Source organism: Tenrec ecaudatus, chromosome 10 (genome assembly GCF_050624435.1).
Source record: "Tenrec ecaudatus isolate mTenEca1 chromosome 10, mTenEca1.hap1, whole genome shotgun sequence".
Lineage (NCBI taxonomy): Eukaryota > Metazoa > Chordata > Mammalia > Afrosoricida > Tenrecidae > Tenrec > Tenrec ecaudatus.
In genome coordinates, this window is record NC_134539.1 from 120,860,202 (window position 1) to 120,883,404 (window position 23,203).

The 23,203-nt window shown below is 39.8% G+C and overlaps 1 protein-coding gene and 1 pseudogene across 3 annotated transcripts in view; one reads left to right on the forward strand and one right to left on the reverse strand.

The window, feature by feature from the left end:
* Window positions 1-17,121, forward strand: part of LOC142460220 (small ribosomal subunit protein eS8 pseudogene) — a 41,744-nt pseudogene extending 24,623 nt beyond the window's left edge.
* The window catches only part of USP32 (ubiquitin specific peptidase 32), a 201,818-nt gene extending 183,000 nt beyond the window's left edge, over window positions 1-18,818 (reverse strand). For 2 of the 3 annotated variants that reach the window (XM_075561475.1, XM_075561472.1), the window contains exon 1: window positions 18,632-18,818. In XM_075561475.1, coding sequence (XP_075417590.1) covers window positions 18,632-18,689 — 58 coding nt within the window. In that variant the 5' untranslated portion in view covers window positions 18,690-18,818. The remainder of the gene's footprint in view (window positions 1-18,631) is intronic. The other variant, XM_075561473.1, reaches the window with a different exon arrangement.
* Between the last annotated feature and the right edge of the window lie 4,385 nt (window positions 18,819-23,203).

Sequence of the window (23,203 nt, forward strand, 5' to 3'; positions counted from 1 at the left end):
AATATATTAACTATCTTGGCTTTCCAGATTTGTTTAGAAGTTAAAGATTGGTTGGAAAAATTCTAAATGGCAGTCAACATTAGTATTTCTTCTTTTTCATTTCTGTTCTGCTGTCATTTTGTGCTTCAATTTCACATCTCTGACTTGTACTATAAGAGGTATTCCCGCAGCTCTCTGCCACACTGCCTCTATCAGACTTAATAGGATAAAATTAAAACCAAATTTATAACTTTGATTTTATCTATAGATTCTACTGTATTATCTGTACATCCTATTACATTACAAAGGGGGAGGGGTTAACCAATGAGTTGTCTGTGTTATTTGCCCATTTCATGTATGTGCATGTTTGGTTTTGGTCAAGAACACAAATTCTAACTTTGTGACAGAAGATATATGGTGTGTGGTAGATAATCCTGTAAATGTTCAATAGTTTTTTAAAAGGAAAAAAATTACTAAGATGGAAAACAAATTTACATTCTACAGACATTTCTTTATTTGCACAGTAGTGTGGGGCTATAAAAAATTATCAAAGTGAGGTTCTGTCAGGAGTCTTTAATAATCAAGGGAGGAAATTCCAAGTATTCTTTGACCGTTTAAAAAAAAGCTGTTGTCAAATTAAAAATTCTTACTGTTGGTTTTAAGCATACAAGTCAGTTTGCTTAAGTAGTGAAACTAACATATGCAGTAAGTTGTTGTTAGGTGCAGTCAGTAGTTTCCGACTCATAGTACCTAACGTACGACAGAATGTAGCACTGCCTGGTCCTCAGGTTTACGTAACTGACAATGTTTCAATGCTATTCATAGGATTTTCAGTGGCAAATTCCTCTGAAGTGGACAGTTTATTCTTTCTTTCTAGTCTGTTCTTAGTCTGGAAGCTGATGAAACCTGTTCACTTTGGGTGGCCCTGCTGGTATCTGAAACACAATGACAGTTCTCAGCATCACAACAATATACAAGCTACCTCAGTATGACAAACTGACAGACAAGTGGTATACTGTACTTCAGTACACTGTACTTTTAACTCAAGTGTTTTCTTTCATTGCAAAATATTTGCAAGAATAGCTTGCATAGCAACAATGAAACATACAACTTTCCTCTAGTTCTCCCTCGCCCACTATCATGATCCCAATTCTACCTTACAAATCTAGCTACTAGACCAGAGGATGTACACTGGTACAGATAGGAACGGGAAACACAGGGAATCCAGGACAGATGATCCCTTCAGGACGAGTGGTGTGAATGGTGATACCGGAGGGTGGAGGGAGGATGAGGTGGAAAGGGGGAGCCGGTTACAGGGATCTACATATAACCTCCTCCCTGGGGGATGGACAACAGAAAAGTGGGTAAAGGGAGACATCAGATAGTGTTAATAATAATTTAAAATTATCAAGGGTTCACGCGGGAAGGGGGAGTGGGGAGGGAGGGGAAAGGAAATGAGCTGATATCAAGGGCTCAAGCAGAAAGCAAATGTTTTGAGAATGATGGTGGCAACAGATGTGCAAATGTGCTTGACACAATGGATGTATGTATGGATTGTGATAAGAGTTGTACGAGCCCCCAATAAAACAATTTTTTAAAAAAAGAATATCTTGAATAATGCTTGTCTTCTTCCTGTTTTAAGTTTATGACACAGACTGAGTGTATTTTCTATGCCCTGGTAAATGGTCATATTCCTTTCTAAATTTGAATCAGCTGCCAACATTCTCTCCCTTATGCTCTCAATGTTGTGAAATGCCGGAGAGTTCCTTTGACAAAGTTTTTTGCAGGCTTCACATCCTCTGGGAGCACAGTCTTCTGCTGAGTTCTTCACCTTTCATAAGTCCTCTGGATGCAGATCTACAGTCACATGAACAGTAGCAGTCTACCCTCCCAGCGTAGACTATCCCTGAACAGTGCACAAGTGAAGGATGGAGGTCTCTAGTATATTTCTTTAATCTTCACAGTAACTCAAATACACAAAACGGTTAAGTACAAAATCTTCCAAATTTCAGTGCAACATACAATGGCCCATATTCTATTAAAATTCTTCTAATATGCATAGAACTGTGATACAATGCAGTTCCTTATAAACATTCAAAAGGCATAAAGAGGTATCTTCTAAGAAAATTAAATAAGAGCCAATGATTAAGAAAAGCAGCATATCATAATCATAAAGAGAGAAGAATGATTCTAACCATATGGTTCTCTCAATCAGCTAGCATATGCTGAACACCTACATTGCCACTGAGTGATTGCGACTCATCGTGACCGAGGAGAGCTGCTCCAGTGTTCCAAAGCTCTAAATCTTTGCAGAAGCAGAAGGCCACATCTCTTTCCAGTGGAGCAACTGGGTAGATTCAAACCACTGACCTTTGGTTAGCAGCAGAGCAGTTAACCATTGTGCCTCCAGGGCTCCATCACTGAACACCTAGTTTATACTTAAAACAGTTACAAAGTGGCTAACAAATAGTCATTCTCTGGAGAAGCTTGCAATCTAGTAGGGTAAGGGCAAAGAATAAACCTTTTAAAAGCACCTGAAGACTAGGCTGAGTAAGGAAGATAGTCCAAAGGGAAAGATGCATCAAAATTCACTAATGACTAAGTACTGCATACCAAGCACTATGACAACTTCTAGAAATAAAAACACCGTGATCCTAATTTCAAAACACTAGTAATCTCGTCAAGAATTTGCTGAGAGAAAGATGTTTACATTTTGGTGTTTAAAAAATGAGTTGCCACACTTGCATACAATAATAGTTTTGCATGACGTGCTTTACGGTTTGAGTAAGAGATGGTGAGGGAAGACACTGATAACCAATTCACTTGATGGAGTCAATTCTGACTCACTGTGACTCTATAGGACAGGGCAGAAGTGCCTCCATGCGTTTCAGCAAGTGAACTTTCCAGAAATAGAAAGCCTAGTCTTTCTCCAGAAAGATACTGATAAGAAAGGACTCAATTGTGAGGGACTGTTAATGGGTTAATTGTGATTGTACAAGCTTGGAAATCTAACAAGTTTTGCCACCCAGCTATAAAAGCAGGTAGGTATAATACAATCAAGAACGAAGAGCAAGGGTGGAGTACATCCTTTGGACTCTGCGATACCTGCATGTTGAAACTCCTGAATCCTGGGACAGAAAGCTGTGACACCAGAGAAGCAGCAGAGGAATGGCATTACCAGAACCAAGAGCCAGAGCACTAGACAGAGTGGTAGGCTTTCCAAAATACAGACTGAGTAAAGCTGAGTGCCTTTACACACGTTTCTATGTGGAATTAAGTGCTTCCAAGAACTTAACCAGGGGAGCTAGGTTTGCTGACCCACTGAAATAGAGCTGAGGCTTATGGTGGAGTGGTGTGCCCTGTGGGCACTGATAAGCAGTCCTGTAAGAACTTCATAATATGGTCAGAGCAGGACTAATAAGCAAGCCAAGAGGTTGAAGGCCAGAGAGAGATTTGCCTGTAGGCATGAGTAAGAAGAAGCTGTCTGTTCTGACCAAAAAGAACTAATACTAAACATTAGTGATGCTGAATTGTAAAGTGTTAACTTCCCTAGCAACCCCTTAATTGTGAGTATGTAGCTATTGCAATGAATTATCAATCCCAACTGAGAGTGCTATGGAAGTGGCAGTCCCCTTGAGAATTGTTAAGAAGGGAAATATATGACCCTTACCTCACTGAAATCGGTCTTGGATAGCTCATGCTGCTTCTCCTTATTCTCCTCTCCCCAAGTTAAAGTAAGAACAGGCACAACGCCAAGCCGCCTCCATGCCCATCTTTTTCCAGTGATATAGGGCCAAAGAGTGTTTATTCTTGAAGAACAATATTGAGTGCAAGGGGAAAGTCAGAGAAGACAGCCTGTGTGAGACCTAAAATGTTCTACACCTTCATTTGTGTGGTGGTTCCTTGGAAGCACATCTAAAAAGTCAACAAGCTATACACTAAAATGTGTGTTTTACTCTGTTATACCTTAGTAAAAGAAATATACATGTGTATACAATAAATCCTTCATATACCACCTTCCCACCCCCCATTACCACCCCCCAAAAAGAGTGATCAGTTCCCATTAACTTCCTGCCTTGGGGAAAGTGGCAAGTTACAGGAGTAGAGCACCCCAAGAGAGACAAAAGAGCACTTGCAAAGACAGAATATTCAGGCACAGACTCACTTCAAACCATAGGGTATGGGCTTCTTCTACTGAAGAACATCTGCATAGAAAGATCCTCTGAAATGCTCACACAGAAAGAATATGAAGAATGAATTGAAGGTTAAGAAACTATAATAGTCCAAGGGACAGATGAATGTCTAAGGATGTGACTGTGAAGATGAATCAACAGAAGATAGCCCCAAAGGGGCACTGTGATCAATTAAAAGTGAACAAAGTTAAGAAGGGAAGAGTCTCAACTGATGACCAGCGTCTGGTTTAGACCAGTGGGTGAGTCACAGATACGCAATAGATAAGCAGATCTGTTGAAAAGAAGTTGCATTTAAGTTTGCACTCTACTAAAATGACATAAAAAAATATGCTCCATGAAAATAGAACATTTTTGAAACTTAATTTACTGCTAAGTATTCATCAGTTAATGTCCTATTTCATTATTTAAATATATGTGCTTGGCAATCTTCTGTCAACTTCAATTTAATATCTATGGTAGCAGTGACCCGACAATATAAAATGTTTCCACCATTAAATAAATGCTCCTTACACACTCTAAGACTAAAAGGAATAAGCACTTTTTGTTGCTGCTATAATAAGTTGTAAATTCAGCATCTCTAACAAAGAATAACTTCTGCTGTACAGACAAAACTTCATTCAGTTCACAATTTCATATAGGGATGCTTTCATAAACTAAAGAATCTCTAAATTTATTAATTAAACATCTGTTACAAACCCATCAGAGCTTCCTACCACAGTTGCTCACTAATAACATGCAAAATCATGTTTAAAGCAAAGATAAAATTGGCATAATGACACCTTTAATACAACTAAGCTTTTTTTTTAAAGAGACATGCGCATTAAAATATAAAAGAGGGATTTTTAAAAGTTCATGGGGGGGGGGGATTCGTGGGAATTGAATTAAAAGGTAATGAAATTTTTCCGTAAATTTTCTGAAGCCCTCCTCATACATTAAATTTAAATGTGGGCATATACACATCACAAATTAAATTTCCTTGAAAGGCTCAATTTGGTTTTAGAAAAGATTGCTCTGATACATAACTCTTCACTTAACAAATAATTATTGAGTAGCTAACAACTGGCAAGCCTTGTGCAGGTGTAGGGAAATATAGCAATAACAAAACAGTTTTATAATGTAGTGGTACATGATCATGAAAACTACGTGATTAATGTCTTATTCCTACCACACACATACCCGTCTCCAATAATCCCTGCAATGAATCTGCCCTGAAGTTTAAATCAGAATCTGTAAGACAGAGATCAAACATAAAATCCATTGCTGTGGAGTTAAGTCTGACTCATAGCAACACTATTCAGGTTTTCCAAGACTGTAAATCTTTACAGGAGCAAAGTCTCATCTTTCTCCTTCAGTACATAGCCCAATGACTAAACTACCATGCCACAACAATATTCAAAAAGAGCTTTTAGAATAAAGAGCCCTGGGGGTGCTGTCAGGTAAGTATTGGGCTGCTAACCAAGAACAGCAGTTCAAACCCAAGAACCTCTCCTTGAGAGAAAAATGAGGCGATCTGTTCCTATAAAGATTGCACCCTCTGAAGCCCTACAGAGGGTTGCAATAAATCTGAATCAACTTGAGGGCAATGAGTCTTCATTTCTTCCATAATAATTACTTAGTAAAAGAAACAATCTCTTAGAAACTGAAGAGTGGAAGGAAAGAGTAGGGAAAACATTTTTAAATAAGCGAAGATGAAATAAGACAACACAGAAGAGAAGAAAATCTTTGGAATAATGATGAAGGAAGACCCCAGGACTGCAGTTTATAAACAAGTAAACAAGTAGACAAGTCAGTCGACTGGAGCTAACCAGTTTTCTCAGGAAACAAGTTCTCTAAGATGGTGACATGAGTAAGCATCTGAAGCGTCTGAACACATGGAGTAGAATAAACAACTGGTGGGAGTGCTTGGGGATGAATTACAGTGCACAGAAACCTAAACAAACAGAAGGCTTTCTTTCTTTCTTTTTTAATTAGAGTAAGTCAAAGGGAAAGTCATCCCAGTAATATTAAATGGCTTATCTGTGACACAGCATTCAGAAGGCCTAAGAAAAGATGTCCCTTTGATGACTAAAGCGCCCCTGACTGAAGGTGTTGTCTTTTCAATCACTTCATATGCATGTGAAAGCTAGAAAAGGAATAGAGAACAGATATATTCTAATGGGAGTGCTGGCCAAGAATAATGAATATTGACTACTGATCAGGACACATAATGGGGAAAGACCAACCACTAAAAAGAACATCCTATTGGGTAAGCTAGAGAGAGGGTAGTGAAAACCAGGGAAACCCTCTATACAGGTTAGATCAACACAATATTCACAACAATGACCTCAAGTATACTTAGGATTGTGAAGGTAGGCAGGACCACACACTATTTTGGTTGTAATAACGTTATCCTGAGGCAGAGGCAACTCAACAGCATGAATACAAATTACATGTACAATAAACACAAATGCCAAAATATACATACATGTTTATATATCCGAGGGTAAATAAAAGAGTATTGCTACTAGGGTTATATTCCATACAAGCACACAGGTTTATTCCATACAAATCGCCTTTAAACCTAGGTGATCTACATCTGAAAATTAGCCACTGAAAACCTTATGGGTCACAACAGAACACAGCTTGCATGACTCTTGCTTTCGACATCATGTCTCACTGTCATCAATTCAATGCTGACTCACAGCCACCCTATAAAACAGGGTAAGCTGCCCTGGGACTTTCCCACACTGTAACTCTACAAAAGTAGAAAGCCCAGTCTTTCTCCCACTAAGTGCATACCTGGTGGTTTCGAACTGCTGGCCTTGAAGTTAACAGTGCAACATGTAAGCACTATGCCACCAAGACTCCTCGAGACATCATCACAGGCACAGGAAAGCATGTTTGGTGAAGGTACAGGACCAGCAAGCACAAAGGAGATCCTTGGTAAAATGGACTGAAATAGCTCCAACAACAGCCTCAAAACACCCTGGCAACATTGAGAATGACATAGGACTAGATCATCTTTTCTTTATTATTCTGTTGTGCATGAGGTTGCCTTAAGTCAGTCAATTTGTTGACATTACACTATCTGTATTTGCACACAAACCTATGTCTACCTACCCTACTTCAATAAAAACAAAAGACTAAGAGGGAAGTAAAAAAAGCATTAATATAAGAATATAATGGTCCCCCCAAAATAGTTCACTTCAGTGCAGAGCACTGAAGCTACAGCTTGGGAAGAGGGACATGTCTAATCTGAGCACACAAGAGCAAACGAAGGGGGAGGGAGAGAGAGTGGAGCACATCCTGGCCCACCAATCCTAAAGGACTATATTCCTGCTCAGAGCAGCCAATGCACAGAGAGGGCTATAGGGCCAGGCCCACCACAAGATAAGACATCCCTCATTGACCCATAGCACTACAAGGGACAACACTGAAGTCTTAGTACGGTAATTATGCCCATCTGACCCCACCACACGGTGACAAAACACTAAGGGCAAAACACTAAGGGCGTGTAACAGAATAGCAAGGGGAGCAGAGCAATGAAGTCCCCATGGAATACCAAAAATAGACTGTGGGGCCAGGGTATGGCACCCCATCAGACTTGTCAAAAAAAAAAAAAACACTCCTAAAGGTCAACAAGCAGGCCTTGAACTATTTATAAGCGTTTCTTTATTTGTTGTCATTGATTTTTGTTGTTGTTCTTATTTTCTTTTGTTGTTTTGATCTGTCTTGTGTTTGTGCATATTATTGCCTCTGCATGTCTATTTAGATAATGTAGGTTGGATAAACAATTGGGAAGAGAAAGCAGTGGGACTGATGGTTGGGGGGACATGGGAAAGGGGGAGGGGGAGGAAAGGAAGTGGGTGTTAACAGACCCAGGGTCAAGGGAACAAGAAGTGATAGTAAATTGATGGTGACGAGAGTGTAGGAGGACTGGTAGGGCTTGATCAAGGACAATGTAACCGAGAGGAATTACTGAAACCAAAATGAAGGCTGAACATGATAGTGGGACAAGAGGAAGGTAAAAGGAACTAGAAGAAAGAACTAGGAGGCAAAGGACATTTATAGAAGTCCAAACACAGACATGTACATATGTGTACATGTAAAGACATGTAAACATGCACACATGTACATATTTATATATGATGGTGGGGAAAAGATCTATGTACATATATTTATAGGTTTAGTATTAAGGTAGCAGATGGACATTGGGCCTCTACTCAAGTACTACCTCAATGCAAAAACACTGTTCTATTAAACTGGCATTCCTTGATGTTCACCTTTCTGACACAATCACAGATGACAAAGTGGTTGCATAAGCAAATGTGGTGAAGAAAGCTGATGGTCCCCGGATATAAAAAAATATAGCATCTGGGGTCTTAAAGGCTTGAAGGTAAACAAGCAGACATCTAGCTCAGAAGCAACAAAGCCCACATGAAAGAAGCACACCAGCCTGTGTGATCACGAAGTGCTGAAGGGACTCTCAGTTATCAGGCATCAAAGACCCAGAACAAAAAATCATATCACTGTGAATGAAGGGGAGTGCAGATTGGAGACCCAAAGCTCATCTGTAGGCAATTGGACATCCCCTTACAGAATGGTTGGGGGGAGGACATAAGCCAGTCAGGGTGCAGTGTAGCACTGAAGAAACATACAACTTTCTTCAAGTTCCTAAATGCTTCCTTTTCCCCACTCTATCATGACCCAAATTCTACCTTACAGATCCGGCTAGACCAGAACATGTACCCAGGTACAGATAAGAGTTGGAAACACAGGGAATCCAGGAAAGATAAACCCCTCAGGACCAATATTGAAAGTAGCCATACCAGGAAGGGAAGGGGAAGGTGGGAGGAAAAGGGGGAACTGATCACATATAACTCCCTCCCAGGGGGATGGACAACAAAAGTGGGTGAAGGGAGACATTGGACAGTGTAAGACTGAAAAAATAATAATTTATAAATTATCAAGGGGTCATGAGGGAGGGAGAGTAAAAAATGAAGAACTGATTACCAAGGGTTCAGGTAGAAAGAAAATGTTTTTAAATGCTGATGGCAACAAATGTACAAATGTGCTTGACACAATGGATGGATATATGGATTCTGATAAGAGTTGTATGAGCGCCCAATAAAATGATTTTTTAAAAGCAAGAAAACAATATAATGGAATGTAAGAAAAAGACTCAAAACTAAAGATATTGATAAATTTCATCTTAAAATCACCTAGATTATTTAGAACCACTGAGAAAGCTTGATACATATTGATAGAAATTTTATTTTCAATTTTCAATCCAACTCCATAGAATATTTGGAGTAAATATTATCAAATCTAACCTCACATATGGCAATAGGATACCACCATGAATAAAAAGTACATGAAGATCACTGTAAAAAAAAACCAGTCATTTCATGAGAAAAGTTATTCAATTTAACTTTTTACTAATAACTATTCTAAGTATTCTTAAACACAACACTAAGAGTCACAATACTCACAAAGATTTACATTATTAGGTATCAACTCTATTTAGACTAAGCAAATAAAACTATGAATTTAAAGTCATCAAAGTTGCTGAAAGGAAAATAAATTTTGAGATGTATACTTAGATTCAATCCTGGTCAGAACTTCCCCTTGACCCTATTCTTGCAAAACTAAGATTTTTTCCATCATCTCCCCAGCAAGTGAAAGTAGTTTTCTTTAATCTATCCATACACCTTGCCAGCCAACAATCATTGAGCACTTAAAATAGACCAGATACAGCATCTATCCTGGCACTGGTAAGTAAAGATGTGGCAGTCAGCTTCCACATCTAAGTAATAAAGACGACGAACAAACTATTCAGAAAATGCAATAGTGATGGAGGATCACTTCATGTAAAGTAGTAGGAGACTGCCTCTCAGAGGCCATATGATCTAACAGGGGTCCTCAAACTTTGTAAACAGGGCGCCAGTTCACTGTCCTTCAAACCCATTGGAGAGCTGGACTATAAAAAAGGCTAATATGGCTAGTCTGGGAAGAAAGACAGGGCTTTCTACTCCCGTAAAGTCTTGAAAGCCAATGGGGTCATTATGAGTCAGCATTGACTAGATGGCAGTGAGTTTTTGAGTGAGTGGCTAGTTTATACGGCAGAGATTTAAAAAAAAGATGGAGATTATTATGAGAAAGGTTGGAGTCTTTAAGCAGAAGCCAAATTATGGTGGGTTTTGTAAACAATCATAAGGAAACCCTGATGGTATAGCAGCAGCTAAGCATCTGTAGCAAAATAAAAGGTCAACAGTTTGTACCCACCAGCTTTTCCATAGGAGGCAGATGAGGCAGTCAGCATCTATAAAAATTTAGAGTATTGGAAATCCTATGGGGCAGTTCTCTCTGTCCTATAAGGTCACTATGAAACAAAATTTGACTGCAAGACAAAAGATTTGGTTTAGGCTTAGGTCATTATATAAGTAGCCCTGGTGAAACAGTAGTTAAGTGCTAGGCTGCTACCAACAGATTTATGGTTTGAACCCGTAAGTCACTCTCCAAGAGATGTCGCAGCAGTCTGCTTCAGTAAAGATTCCAAAGCCCTATGCCAAAGTTCTACTCTTGACTCAATGGCAGTTGGGCTTAGTTTAGGGGTGGGGGGTGAGGAGGGTGGCATTATATGAACTATATAGTAGTTTATTCTACTAAAGTAATTATAAGATTTTAAGGAAAGGGGAAGTCCTGGTGTTGCAATGGATAAACACTCCTCTGCTACCTGAAAGATTGTTCAAACCCAACCATCAGCTCAATGGAAGAAAGATCTGGCAACCTGCTTCTGGGCCAGGAAACCTTCTGAGATAGTCAAGGTTGATTGTGCCAACCTGGCTGATAAACACATGTGGGATTAATTGAAGGGTGGCGAGATAAATAGCTCAGTGAGCCTCGCCTTTCTAGTTCTCATGTCTCTTGCTTTCTGATGGTCAGACCAGGATGCAGCTGCCTTAGCCAGTTCCCTGCTTCAGTTGACAAGGCTCACTTCCTGCAAAACATCCCTGAAAAGAAGCCATATGAACCTACCCTGATGCAGCCCTGGGTGCTAGAGCAGCCACATGGAGAACCCTGCCAGCACTGAGATGCTTACATGCTCACTGATTGGGCTTTCCTCCTGCAGTCAGTGTCACTGCTTGTTTTGTGAGATTGAAGAGGACTTTGTAGATTAGTGTCAGACATATGGGCTTACTGTTATACTTACGGGCTTGGACAGCACTGGGTTGGTATGTTTTCTTATTGTATGCTTACCTTTTATATAAAACTCTCTCTTATATACATAAGAGTTTCTGTGGATTTGTTTCTCTAGTCTACCCAGATGAACACACCTTCTGAGGTAGTTCTACTTTGCCACATGTTGTTAGTTACTATAAGTCTATATAAACTCTATGATACACAACAATAAGAAAAGGAGTGACAAGATCTGTCTTAATCTTTATGACACTCACTCTGGTTGCTGTGTGAAACTATTAAGGGAAAAAAAGAAAAGAAACTATTTAGGGACCATTGCATGGTATCTGGATAAGAGATGTCAGAAGCTTGGAATAGCATCAAGGCAGAAGTTAACAGATGAGAATGAATACCACCCTCACAAGTCTTGGCAATAGATTCAAACAAGGAATGAGGGAAGAAGTCAGATGGTGAGAAAGGGAGGAATTGAGACTGCCTCTAGATTTCTGGTTTGCCAACTGAGTAAAGAGTGATACCACACACTACTAAGGGAAAGCTAGGGAAAGCCTATCTTGACAGAAGGGTTGGGTTGTGTTGTTGTTCTTTTCATAATGGAATCTCTCGAGACCCTTTCATGAGGGAAAGTTATTACTAAAAGGCATGAAACCATAGCAATTCTTAAAAGGCTTTTCCACAAGGGTAAGACCCTGGAAAAATCTAACTTCTTTATAGAAATGAAAAGAGAAAATACAGAACTTCCTCAGTAAAACCATATTTTAGCAGTTTTACTTCTTAATGCAGTCCACTAAGAACCATGTTATAGCAAGAGTCCAAAATAAGTTTTCCTGAAACTCCTTCATGAGATGCTGATGAATTTAGAATTTCTATCAAATGAAGAGGGCTTTATATTAATGAATATCAAATCTCTAACAAAAAGGGTTATGAAGAAATGTCTTTGAATACTGGTCATCTTTGAAGAGCAAGGCGTCTGCCTATGATTAAGAGTAAATACCCGAAAAGCTAGTTTCATCAGACTTATGTATATTAACAATTCACCTCTGATCTTCAAAAGCTGTTTATTATTAAATTAAACAAGTAAACTTAACAGCACTCAGAAAGAGAAGGGTGGCTCAATTTAAACAAAAGTATCATGTAACCCAAAGGTAAAAGCAGAAGCATAAACAATGACATGCCCTGAAAAGAGAAGTCAGGCTTCCTGGAGACAACATGAAAAGAGATGTCAATGTCACCTCAGCCTTTTCATTACCACTTTCAATCTACCAACTTTTAACTCAAAAAACTTAAAAAGAGGAGGGGGGAAGGTCCCTCTACCACTCCAGCTGTTTACATAGTACAGCTTCTAACCAAAATTCTCAGGATTAATCGCCAGTCCATGAAAAACAGCAAATTTTTCCTTAATCACAACAAAAACAATCACTTCCCTTTTCCTGTGACCTATCATATAAATCAAGCACCAAACATCTTGCCTTTGTGCTAAGAAAACACCTGATTATTTATTGGTCACGATATTCGCAACTCTACGCATTTTTTTCTGGGAAGCAATCCTAAGTGCTGTTATTGTGATGGCCCAATCTCCAAGCCCAAAGAGAGACAATGAACAAGGAAAAGGCAAACAACAGCTGTCCAGTTCCGGCAATGGGGAGGTCCCTGATCATCAAGTGAGATCACCTCATTCTGTTCAGCCTCCCCCCAAAATCCAGAGCTAATTGGTGTATTTATCTCCCCTGTGTTATTGACACTCCAAAAGTATGAAATGGAAAGTATGAGGAACAAGCACCTTTGTAACTACTTAGTGCTTCAAAAAGGAATTAAAAAATAATTGAATTTTTCTACAAACTTTTTGAAGGTCCCGCATATATAAGGAGACTAATTTAAAACTGCCTCTATTTTTCTTTGTAAAAAGTAAGAGATAACTAGGTATACTTGCAAAAGATTTCATGAAAAACTACCATTCCTCACTATTGCTAGAGAGCTCACTGATATATTTAACAAATTCAGATGAAGAAAAATAAATGTTCTAATAAGGGAAAATAGTGCATCCCAGAAAATAGCCTGACTATGAAATCCTGTCTACAGTTATACAGTTATATATTATGCTTAAACTGCTAACATCAAATCACATGTAGTACAATATTAATGAAGGTTTAATACAATGAAACTTGGTAAACATAATCATGGTTAGGGAGTCAAGGTAGTAGAGTATCTTAAGAGTTGATGAAAAAAAATTTTCTAAAAAGAGTTGGTGGATAAGCAAAATTAAAAGTACTCTATTTGCAACTATTACAATCTTAATTAATGCACTAGCCGACACAGCAACCTAATAGTGACTAGGAAATTAAATTTTAACACAGTTATTAAACATACACTACAAAATGAATACAGTGCTAAAGGCATATGGAGTTGTGATTACAAGTATGGGCTCTGGAGTCAAACTCTCTAGATTAAAAAGTCAGTTCTTACATCTGTGAGCTGTGCAACAGCTTAGAAAACTTTTTCTCCAAAAAGCTATTACAGATCCATCAGATTCCTATAAGGAGTCCTAGTGGCACAGTGGTTAAGTGCTCAGCTGCTAACCAAAAGTTGGTGGCTCAAACCCACAGGCTGCTCTGTGAAAGAAAGACCTTCTGATCTGTGAAAATTACAGAAACCCTGGAGGGCAGTTCTACACTATTACATAGGTTGTTATGATTAGAAAATCAATTCAATGGCACCTAATATCAACAAGATTTCTATAAGTTAATTCAAAGTATGCAAGAGATAATATCTGTGGTACAAAAAAAATCATATAGTATACATTGACATTATCTAGTAGGGCTAGTTTTTTTTAAAGTTAATTTCTGTAAGCATCAGTATCTTATTCTGTAACTTCAATGACTATTGGAATGACTTAAAATGTGACATGAAGTAAAAATTCAAATATTAACTACATCAGAATGACAGAACTCCTTGCCGTCAGTTACTCCCTTTCTCATTCAACTTTCAGTGAGTTATTCTAAAAAGGAAATCATGTTTTCCCACTTAAAACTTTCCATGGTTTTCCACATACTTGATTAAGTTCTAACACCAAAATTTAGCATCAATTCTTTTCACATGTGGGACCCAATCTACCAATTTACCTTCAAATCCTACCACTACTTACAGCAGCAGCTCCCAGATACAATTTTTTTTCTAAAATATATCTTTGACTTCCCGCACATTCAAGCATTGGTAGACACTACTCTTTCTGCCTAAATCCTGCTTCACCTTTCAAATCCAATTCAAAGGACACCTCTTCCACGATACTTTCCATCACACACACTTTGCATGCCAACAGCACTTCCTTTTATGCATCACAGAACAAAATATAAACTCAAAACTAAAACCTTACTGACTGCTTTCAAGTTGATTTCAACTCATAACAACCCTAGTTAAGATTTCTGAAGCTGTAAATCTTTAAGGGAACAGATAGCCTCATCTTTTCCCCTCAGAGTAGCTTGTGGATTTGAACCTTTGACCTTGCAGTTAGCAGTCCAATGTTTACCACCATACCACCACCACCAGGGCTCCTTAGTACATAAACTCACTGCCATCAAATTGATCCTGACTCACAGCAACTCTGTAAGACAGAGTAGAACTGCCCCAGTGGGCTTCCCAGGTATAAATCTTTACAAGGGTATAATGCCTCCTCTTCCTCCTGCAGAACAGCTGGGAGATTCCAAGAGCTGACCTTGTAATTAACAGCAGCCTAATGAATGTATAATCCACTACCCTACCAGGACGAATTGTAAATTATGTTTTAACATATTATGAAAATTATCAAACATATCCCAAGCAGGACTATAAACAGAAGTTCTAATAGTCTATTGGAGGAGCATTGGTTATGCGCTCGGATGCCAAGCAAAAAGTTGGCAGTTCAAAAGCACTAGCTGCTCTGCAAGATAAAGATGTGACTACTTCCCTAAAAGATTACACCCTTGGGAACCCTACAGGATAATTCTACTCTTTCCTATAAGTTCCCTATGAGTCAGAATACACTCAGCAGCAAAAGATAATATTCTATCATCCCATCTATGGTCTTCCATACCCTTTAAGCTGTTGCACATCAGTGAGAACACTGACTCAGGCTAGTGAGAGTCTTAATCATCTTTGTTTCCTTCAAGTCTAACTCAGCCAACAAGCATTAAGAATTTCCTGAATGAACATTCAAAAAGGTTAACCCACACAGCTAAGTTCATCACTTAGCTATTTAGTGGAATGTAAGTAGCAAAGCCTACTTAAAGAGACTAGAAGAAATCTACCCACTATATAACAACAATTTAAAGGTAAGAACAATTTTAATTCAGCCAATCCTTTGGGGACAGGGCAGACTCAGTTTCCAGAATGAAAGGAAAGAAAGAGAAACAGAGAAGGGAAGAGAGAAGAATTTAAAAACTAGAGCTTTTTAAGGTTACTTAGGATTCTGAAATACTCTAAACTGCAACTCATTTTTCACTTAATGCTCTTTGAATGATAAACTGTATTCCAAAGATTTAAGACACATATTTTAGAAATACACAAGCCACAACTTTAAATGCAATAAGAAACAGAGATGAAAAATTGACAGCTAACAGTAGCTAAACTTCCTTAGAAAACACATGCAATCTAAATAGTCTTCTAAGGAAGGCTTACTGGTGTTGTACTCAAAATGTTTAAGAAAGAAAAATAAAAGGTACCAGTAATACATCTCCTTAAATTTTTTAAAGATAAACTTTCAAAAATATTTTAATATAAATGGCACACATACACACACACACACACAAAAAACCCTCCAAACTCACTGCCACTGAGTTGAGAATCACATAATAGTGTTAAAATAGAATGCATAGCCAATCTGGCTGAGTTCTGGACCTTCTGTAATGTAAGTGAGAAGTCACTATTCTGCCCTTTCACTCAGCACTATTAAATGTTATCTTTCATTAACGTAACACTTCATTCCCAGGCCCAACTCTCCAAGATAAACTTCAGACATTTCCACATTTGTATATGGTCATGTATACTTGACTTTAAAAAAAACACCTAATTATGGCTAGGCATTATTTAATGCTCAATAATTTTAAGAAAAACCAATACTGAAATATTTCAGTAGTTTTCAAGCTTGTTCAATGATTCACATAGCACATATTAGAGGACTGTGTGTTTTCAAATCTTGCCTTTTCTTTTCCATCATTTACCTGAGTCACTATAAACAAACAAGTGAGAATAATGGAGGATGGTTTAGTAAATATGTAGATTACTCACGATACAAAGAAAAAGATCCCTTTAAAAGTTCTCAAACCTTTCATTGTTAGCTTTATCAAGCTTTATAAACTCCTTCTATAACTTTACTGAAAGAAATTCTATATGAAAGTTTGACATTTACAAAAGTACCATATTTTAAAGAATACATCATTCCTGGTTTACAGGTAGAAATGTTAACTGATCAACTCGGTTCCCAATTTTGTTTTAATTTTCCTCTACAGCAAAACTGGCAAAATATAAATTTACTCAAGCAATAATTACAAATAAAGTTTTAACATTTTCCTCTTTCCAAATACATGTGCATTAAAAAACACTTCATAAAAATTTAACAAAATCTGTCTAAAATGCACAATTAACTTCACTCAGATTTACAAAGGTGCAATCCATTGTTATTCCATTAAGCAGGCTAAAATTGGATAAATGTTTAATTTTAGGATTCCTTAGTGCCAGCTACATCACTGATGTTCACAATCTCCAACTTCGGAACCTTGAAGCTGTCCATCAGTTTGACTGATGTTCTCTTTCATGCCATGTAAGTCATTGCCTAATTGAGGCCAGACCTGTCAGGCTCCAAAAGCATCCCGGAAATGACTACTGGGGTTGGAAACACATCAAGAATTCGGAATATTTCTCATATTGAGGCAGGGGAAAAAAACTCAACTCAAGTGAGATTGATCCATAAGAACAATCACTGTAGTGTTCCTGGGGTGGGGGTGGAGGTGAGAGGATGACACATAAAAAGCATATTTCTGTTATTCTGATTAAGTCCTAAACCAACCCTTCTGCACTGATTTTCAAGTGATGCTGGCCCACAGATTTCTCTCTTCTTCTTCCTACATATGCACAGAAGTTCCCTATAACACTGTCACTTTGAATGCTGCCTTTCAATCTAATTTTGATAGCCTTATATCCAAACCCATCACCTAAAGAGCTTGGCTGCTTTCTTGATCGAAACCTGTTACAGTTAATGCCAAGCACCTAACCTGCTTCGTTGTCTTCACGTCTTACCAAGAAAACCCACTACACAATCGAGAACACGGCGCAAACAAATGCAAGCACACACACACACACACACAAATCCCAGTTATGAGCACATCCAGGCCATAAACTGCAATAGACACTTCCAGTTAGCATGTGCTTTAGCGATCTTGGACAGCGCTTTCAGAGTAAGTGGTAGGGGGTTGGGGCTGTTAGCAACAGACAGTGCCTCAGAGCCAATAACCAGCCGGCAAGGGCTGGCAGCAAAGGCAGTCTCAAAGGGAGCGACCGCACAATATCAGAATGCTGGGTTTTCGAATACCATTTTATAGGGAGGCGGGGGCGAGAACTGGGAATCAAGTGCAATTAAAAGGCTATGGCCAGCGTCTCAGATGAAATCTAAGACAAGGTCTTGTGGCAACACCAGCTGTCGTGCCTCATCTCATCGCAAACACAACTTAATTTCAGATCGTTCTCATCAAACTCCGTCGCTCAAAGGCTGAGGGGCGGCAGAAGTGGATGGCAAAGGCCCTCGGCATAGACAGAGACTTCCCAAAAGGAAAAAAGGGGGCTTCTACTAGCAGAGAAAAGAGCTTGCAGCTGCCGCCGCTCTCCCTTCCAGCCAAGGCTGTTAGTGTGACTGGGGGTTACATGAAGGAGTGATATGGAGAAAATGGCAGTAAACGATGGGGGTGGGGGGCTGGAAGGGCTGGAGCCACCCAAGACAAGGCGGGGAAGACTTCCCTGGACACACCGAGGACAGCAACGCCACCAGACAGCACGAGCCTTGCCCTGCCAGCGCCTGATACCATTCCTCTCTGAGAACGCTTCGCCCCCTTCCAAACGATCCCAATTTCCAAACACCGCTTTCCATTGCCACCACCGCCCCCCTCCCCCTCGTAATATCCCCCACCGCTGGCCTCTTTCCCTTCCGCCTCAGGGACCCCTACGCTCGCAACCTCCCCTCCCCTTCCCGGGTCACCCACCCTCTGGACAGCCAGTCGCCCGCCTCCCCGGCAGCTCGCCCAAACCCCTCCCCCCCTCACCTCTCCTCAGCGCCTCCTCGTAGCTGAGGAATCCAATCCGTGACTCCTTGGCGCCCATGCTCCCCTCATCCCCTCGGCCGGGGGTCGGAGCCTGGTCTCGCCCCCACCCCCCTCTCGCCTTCTCGGCGTCCCTGGGTGACGGTGTCGACGTCCCCCGGCCCCTTCCTCCTCCCCCTACACTAACAAGTGCGGCTTCTGCCCCGGCAGCTCCTCCCGGCCGCCGCCACCGCCTCCATGCCGAATCACGTGACCCGCTCCCACCCCGCCCCTTTCCCCTCCCTCCTACTCCGCCCTTGTCCCTCCCCCCTCCTCCCCTCCCTTCCCTTCCCCGTTCACGCCCTCGCCCCTCCCCCACCCTTCCCCGACTCCTGCCAAGGGTCACCTGACCCGAGGCCCGGGATTGTTCCGGGTAATGGCCGCCAGGGGCCAAACGCTCCGCCCCTCCCGACGCTTCCGCGCGCAGGAGCGTAGGGGCGGGGCCCGGTCGCGGCACGTAACGCATCATCTCCAGCCTCCCGCCAATGCAAAGGCTCGAGGCCCGGAGCCTCCTCCCGCGAGGGGCACTTCCGGGACGCGCGAGGACTCCTTTAGCGCTCGGTGGGCGGGGCCCGAGCTTCGTCGGTTGACCGGGCAGCTCCCGGGAGTCTAGCCGGGGAGAGAGAGAGCTCCGGTGTATTATGCTTCTGAGTGATAGGGGTCGTGAGCATGGACGCGCGGGAACTTTTAGCGCTCTGGAAATCTTTGACCAGGGAAGAGTTGTTAAAGCTGAATTCCCAAGGGTTTCCTTGACCAGCAAACACTTTCCTACTTTTGTATTCGTCTTTTCCCCAGGCTCGCTGCTGGGTTTTCCTTTACCATGGCAGGCCCAACTCTGAGGCATATTCTTGGAAAAGTCTTTGCAAAAGACAGCCTTGGCTCACTCCAAGAGTTGTCCCCCACCTTAAATAGGGGGTCGCAAGATGTCCCCCACCTTAAATAAGGGGTCGCAAAGGTCCTTGGTTTTTAACGAGTTTGCTTTCTAAACTCAAAACTCACTGCCATGAGGAATTAGAGTTGGCTGCTACCTATAAGGCCACAGTTCGAAACCACCAGGTGCTCCCGCAACGCTTTGCAGCCTCGGAGACCCCCAGTGGCAGTTCTCCTCTGCGCCGTAGGATTGCTATAGGTTGATTTCTTTAGTACCCTGAAAGTCACGGTGTAAAACTTGCTGATAAGGAAACAGCTGAACCTTAGTGTTTGGATTAAATTAGTTTTAAGGCTCCAGTTGGATAATTTAGATACAAGGGATGTCGCTTCTAAAACCAACAGATTCTAATAAGCTCTGTTAGACAAAGAATGCAATACGCTGTTTCACTGCTCACCTTTCCTGGCCAACCAGATTAACAGCGTGGCATTAGTCACACGCTCTGCCCTTTCCTGTTCACCACGAGGCAGTTAATTTTAAAACCTCAGATTAGCTCCATTACTAAAAAGGCAAGGACTTGGGAATGTACTTCAAAGCTTTTTCATTTCTAGGTCACTAGTTTCATGTAGACTACATCTCCAGACAAAACAACTCAGTCATCTTCAACCAGCAAAGTACGAGTTGAGTTCAATTATTATAATTGCTAAGAAGTGGAGAGAAGAACCTGAAGAGTTTGATTCCAATATACCCTTGGCATTATTTCTGTCCTAAACAATCAGTACCTGACGGTGACCTTGTTGTAAAACAGGTATGCTTTGTTGTACTGTCTACATGTTCGCTTGATGTACAGAGTAACAATTAGACGCAGATTACTTCATGTTTCAGGTGGAACACTTGAAAAACCTGGACTAGATTTATATTCAGGGAAAATATAAGAACATAAACTTTACACTGTAAAATTTAGAGCTGTGTTTAACACTAGAGACTTCTGAAATCTTTGCCTTAGCTTCAGGCCTGGCTTCCCCTGTGGCCATAAAAATGTTCACCCTGTCGTAGAGTTTATCATGGATGAGGCATTTCTTTAAAAAATGGATGTGATAGCAAACTAAGAACTACAAAGGGGTTTCATAAAATTCATGGAAAAAATTTAATTAAAAGAATGGAATTTTTCTATGAAATTTTGAAACTCCCTCATACTGTTTATCCTCTGAGTTGAATAAAGCACATTATTGAAGACAATGAAACAGGTAGTAATATCTGATGGGAGTTATAAATGTTCAGCTGGGATTAAAACCTGCCTCTCAGTTTGTACTACACAGTAGCAGGCAGTCAAATATTAAGTAGCCCTTTCTAGCTTGAAATTGATATAGTACTTAAATTTGATGATGTAGAAAATCTAAAACCTACTTGTCATGGTGAAAAGAATTCTATTAATCATTTCATTTGTTCAGTTTCATTATCTTTCCCCTAATCCATTGAAGAGTTGGTCAGCCACTAGACTAAAAACATTAGGTTCTATTAAGGAAACCATTCCTTTAACGATAATTACGTTCCCGTGAAAGGTTGTGCAGATGAAGAATTGAAACATGGAAGATTGCTTTGTAATCTCTCCTCTGAGTTGGGCAACCTGCATTCCAGTCTTCCTCTGTACTCCCAGAGAAATGGGACAGTCATTTAGTACTTGCCAAAGAGGCTCAGGGAAGTAAATAGAACAAAGAGTGGTTCGGCACCTGATTTACATATAACTTTGCCAAGAGCGAGGCCAAGACAGTGTGAAGTATGACTATAAAATAACAATTGATTTTCTGGATTCTAGGAAAGTTATTATAGACTAATCTTATTGCCATACAGTGACACTATGTGAGGATATGGTCAGTTCTACTTTTATTTACATTACAGCATCTTCATTTTTTTAATGAAGTAATACATGTTTATTGTAAAATATTTCCCATTAGTATAAAATTATATATAATATATTTTTTTTAATCACACTTTCTGCTTAACCCAATATTACCCCCTGGAAGTAAGGCTTCATAACCTCAGGTGCATCCTTCCAATTTTCTGTAACTGTACCCACCGCATTTTCCATCCATACTAATTTTGTAATCTATTGTACTTTAGTACAGTATTTCCCAAAGTGAATCATACCACACTGCCAGGGGGCAATGGAACAAAAGCGGATGACTACACTTTATCCTGTATTATGGGCTATAGTATAAAAATATTTAATTGTCAGGAGGGCACGGAGTAACTTTTTTCCTGAAAAAAAAAACAATAGACCAAATAAGTGTGGGAACCTATGCAGTCGTCAATCTCAAACAGCTCTTTATATAGTCTATCTTACTCTTCTTAATACCTGTATAGTATTCCACTGTGTAAAATTACCAAGAGAAAAGACAGCAAGTATAGAGCAATGCTAATATCATAAGCATAGCTAAAATTATAAAGTTTATAAAATTCAGCAAGATGCATGGAATTAATGTTGCATAAACTAGAGATTAGCTACTGTGTATACTCAAGTATAAGCTGACCCAAATATCAGCTGAGGCACCTAATTTTACCACAAAAACTGCATTAAAATGCTGAGAAGCTTGGCCTACATATGAGTGTATACAGTATATTACCTTATGCATCATCTGTATCTGGCCATTAAGGCGTGTGAAAGTGATTTTCAGTTCTCCAGAGGGTTGACAAATCTATAGTAGTGACGTGGCCTTCTATACTTGTGCTTAATGAACTCAGATCTTACCTCCACATGATTATTAAAGAGAATTAGATCTAGCCCTTTCCAATGAGATTCTAATAAGTTTTATTTGATGCCTTTTCCAATATACATATTGTATCCTGGAAAACATTAGGCAGATTTGGGGATTCTATTTCTGTCACCAAAGCCTGTTTTAAACTTTAAAATTTCTCTAGAATATTGAATAACAACTTTTATTTTTATTTATTTATTTTACCTTTTTTTTTTTTAATAGCGACTTTTAAACACCCGTGGTTGGAGAAAGGAGGGCATAAAGGGGAGCTGATATCAAAGAGTTCAAGAAAAAATAAAATGTTTTGAAAATGATGGTGGCAGCAATTGTACAATTATGCTTGATGTGATTGAATTATGAATTGCTATGATATCTGTAAAAACTCCCAATTAAAAAAAGCTTTGTCTTTTTATGGTTTTAAGTTTTATTGTACATTTCAGCCCACTCTCTCCAGGATCTTCTAATGTGATTCCTGTCAGAGCAGGTAGTGGTAGCTGGGCTCCGTCTAGTTCTTCCTTTCTAAAGAACAGCTTTTTGGCATATAGTTCAGAAATCATACAATCATATTGAGCAGAGTTGTACCATCATCACCACAATCAAGTTTAAAACATTTTCTTCCTTCTTGTCCTCATTGTTATTAGCTTCCCTCTTCCCACAACCTTCCCTGCCACACCCACTGGGAACCATTAACCCACTGATGGTCTCCATAGATTTACTTATCCTGGCTTTCATATACAGAAAAACATTTTTTTAAAGTGAAACAGAAAAAACCTCAATTGAAAGAAAGCAGAAAATATTAAAAATTTGAACAAATTGAAGTCAAACGGGAGGTCTTAAATGTTAACCTAACTGCATCTGCAATAATCCATCTTCCAATGCATTGTGTATGATAGCAGGCTATTCATATCCCTA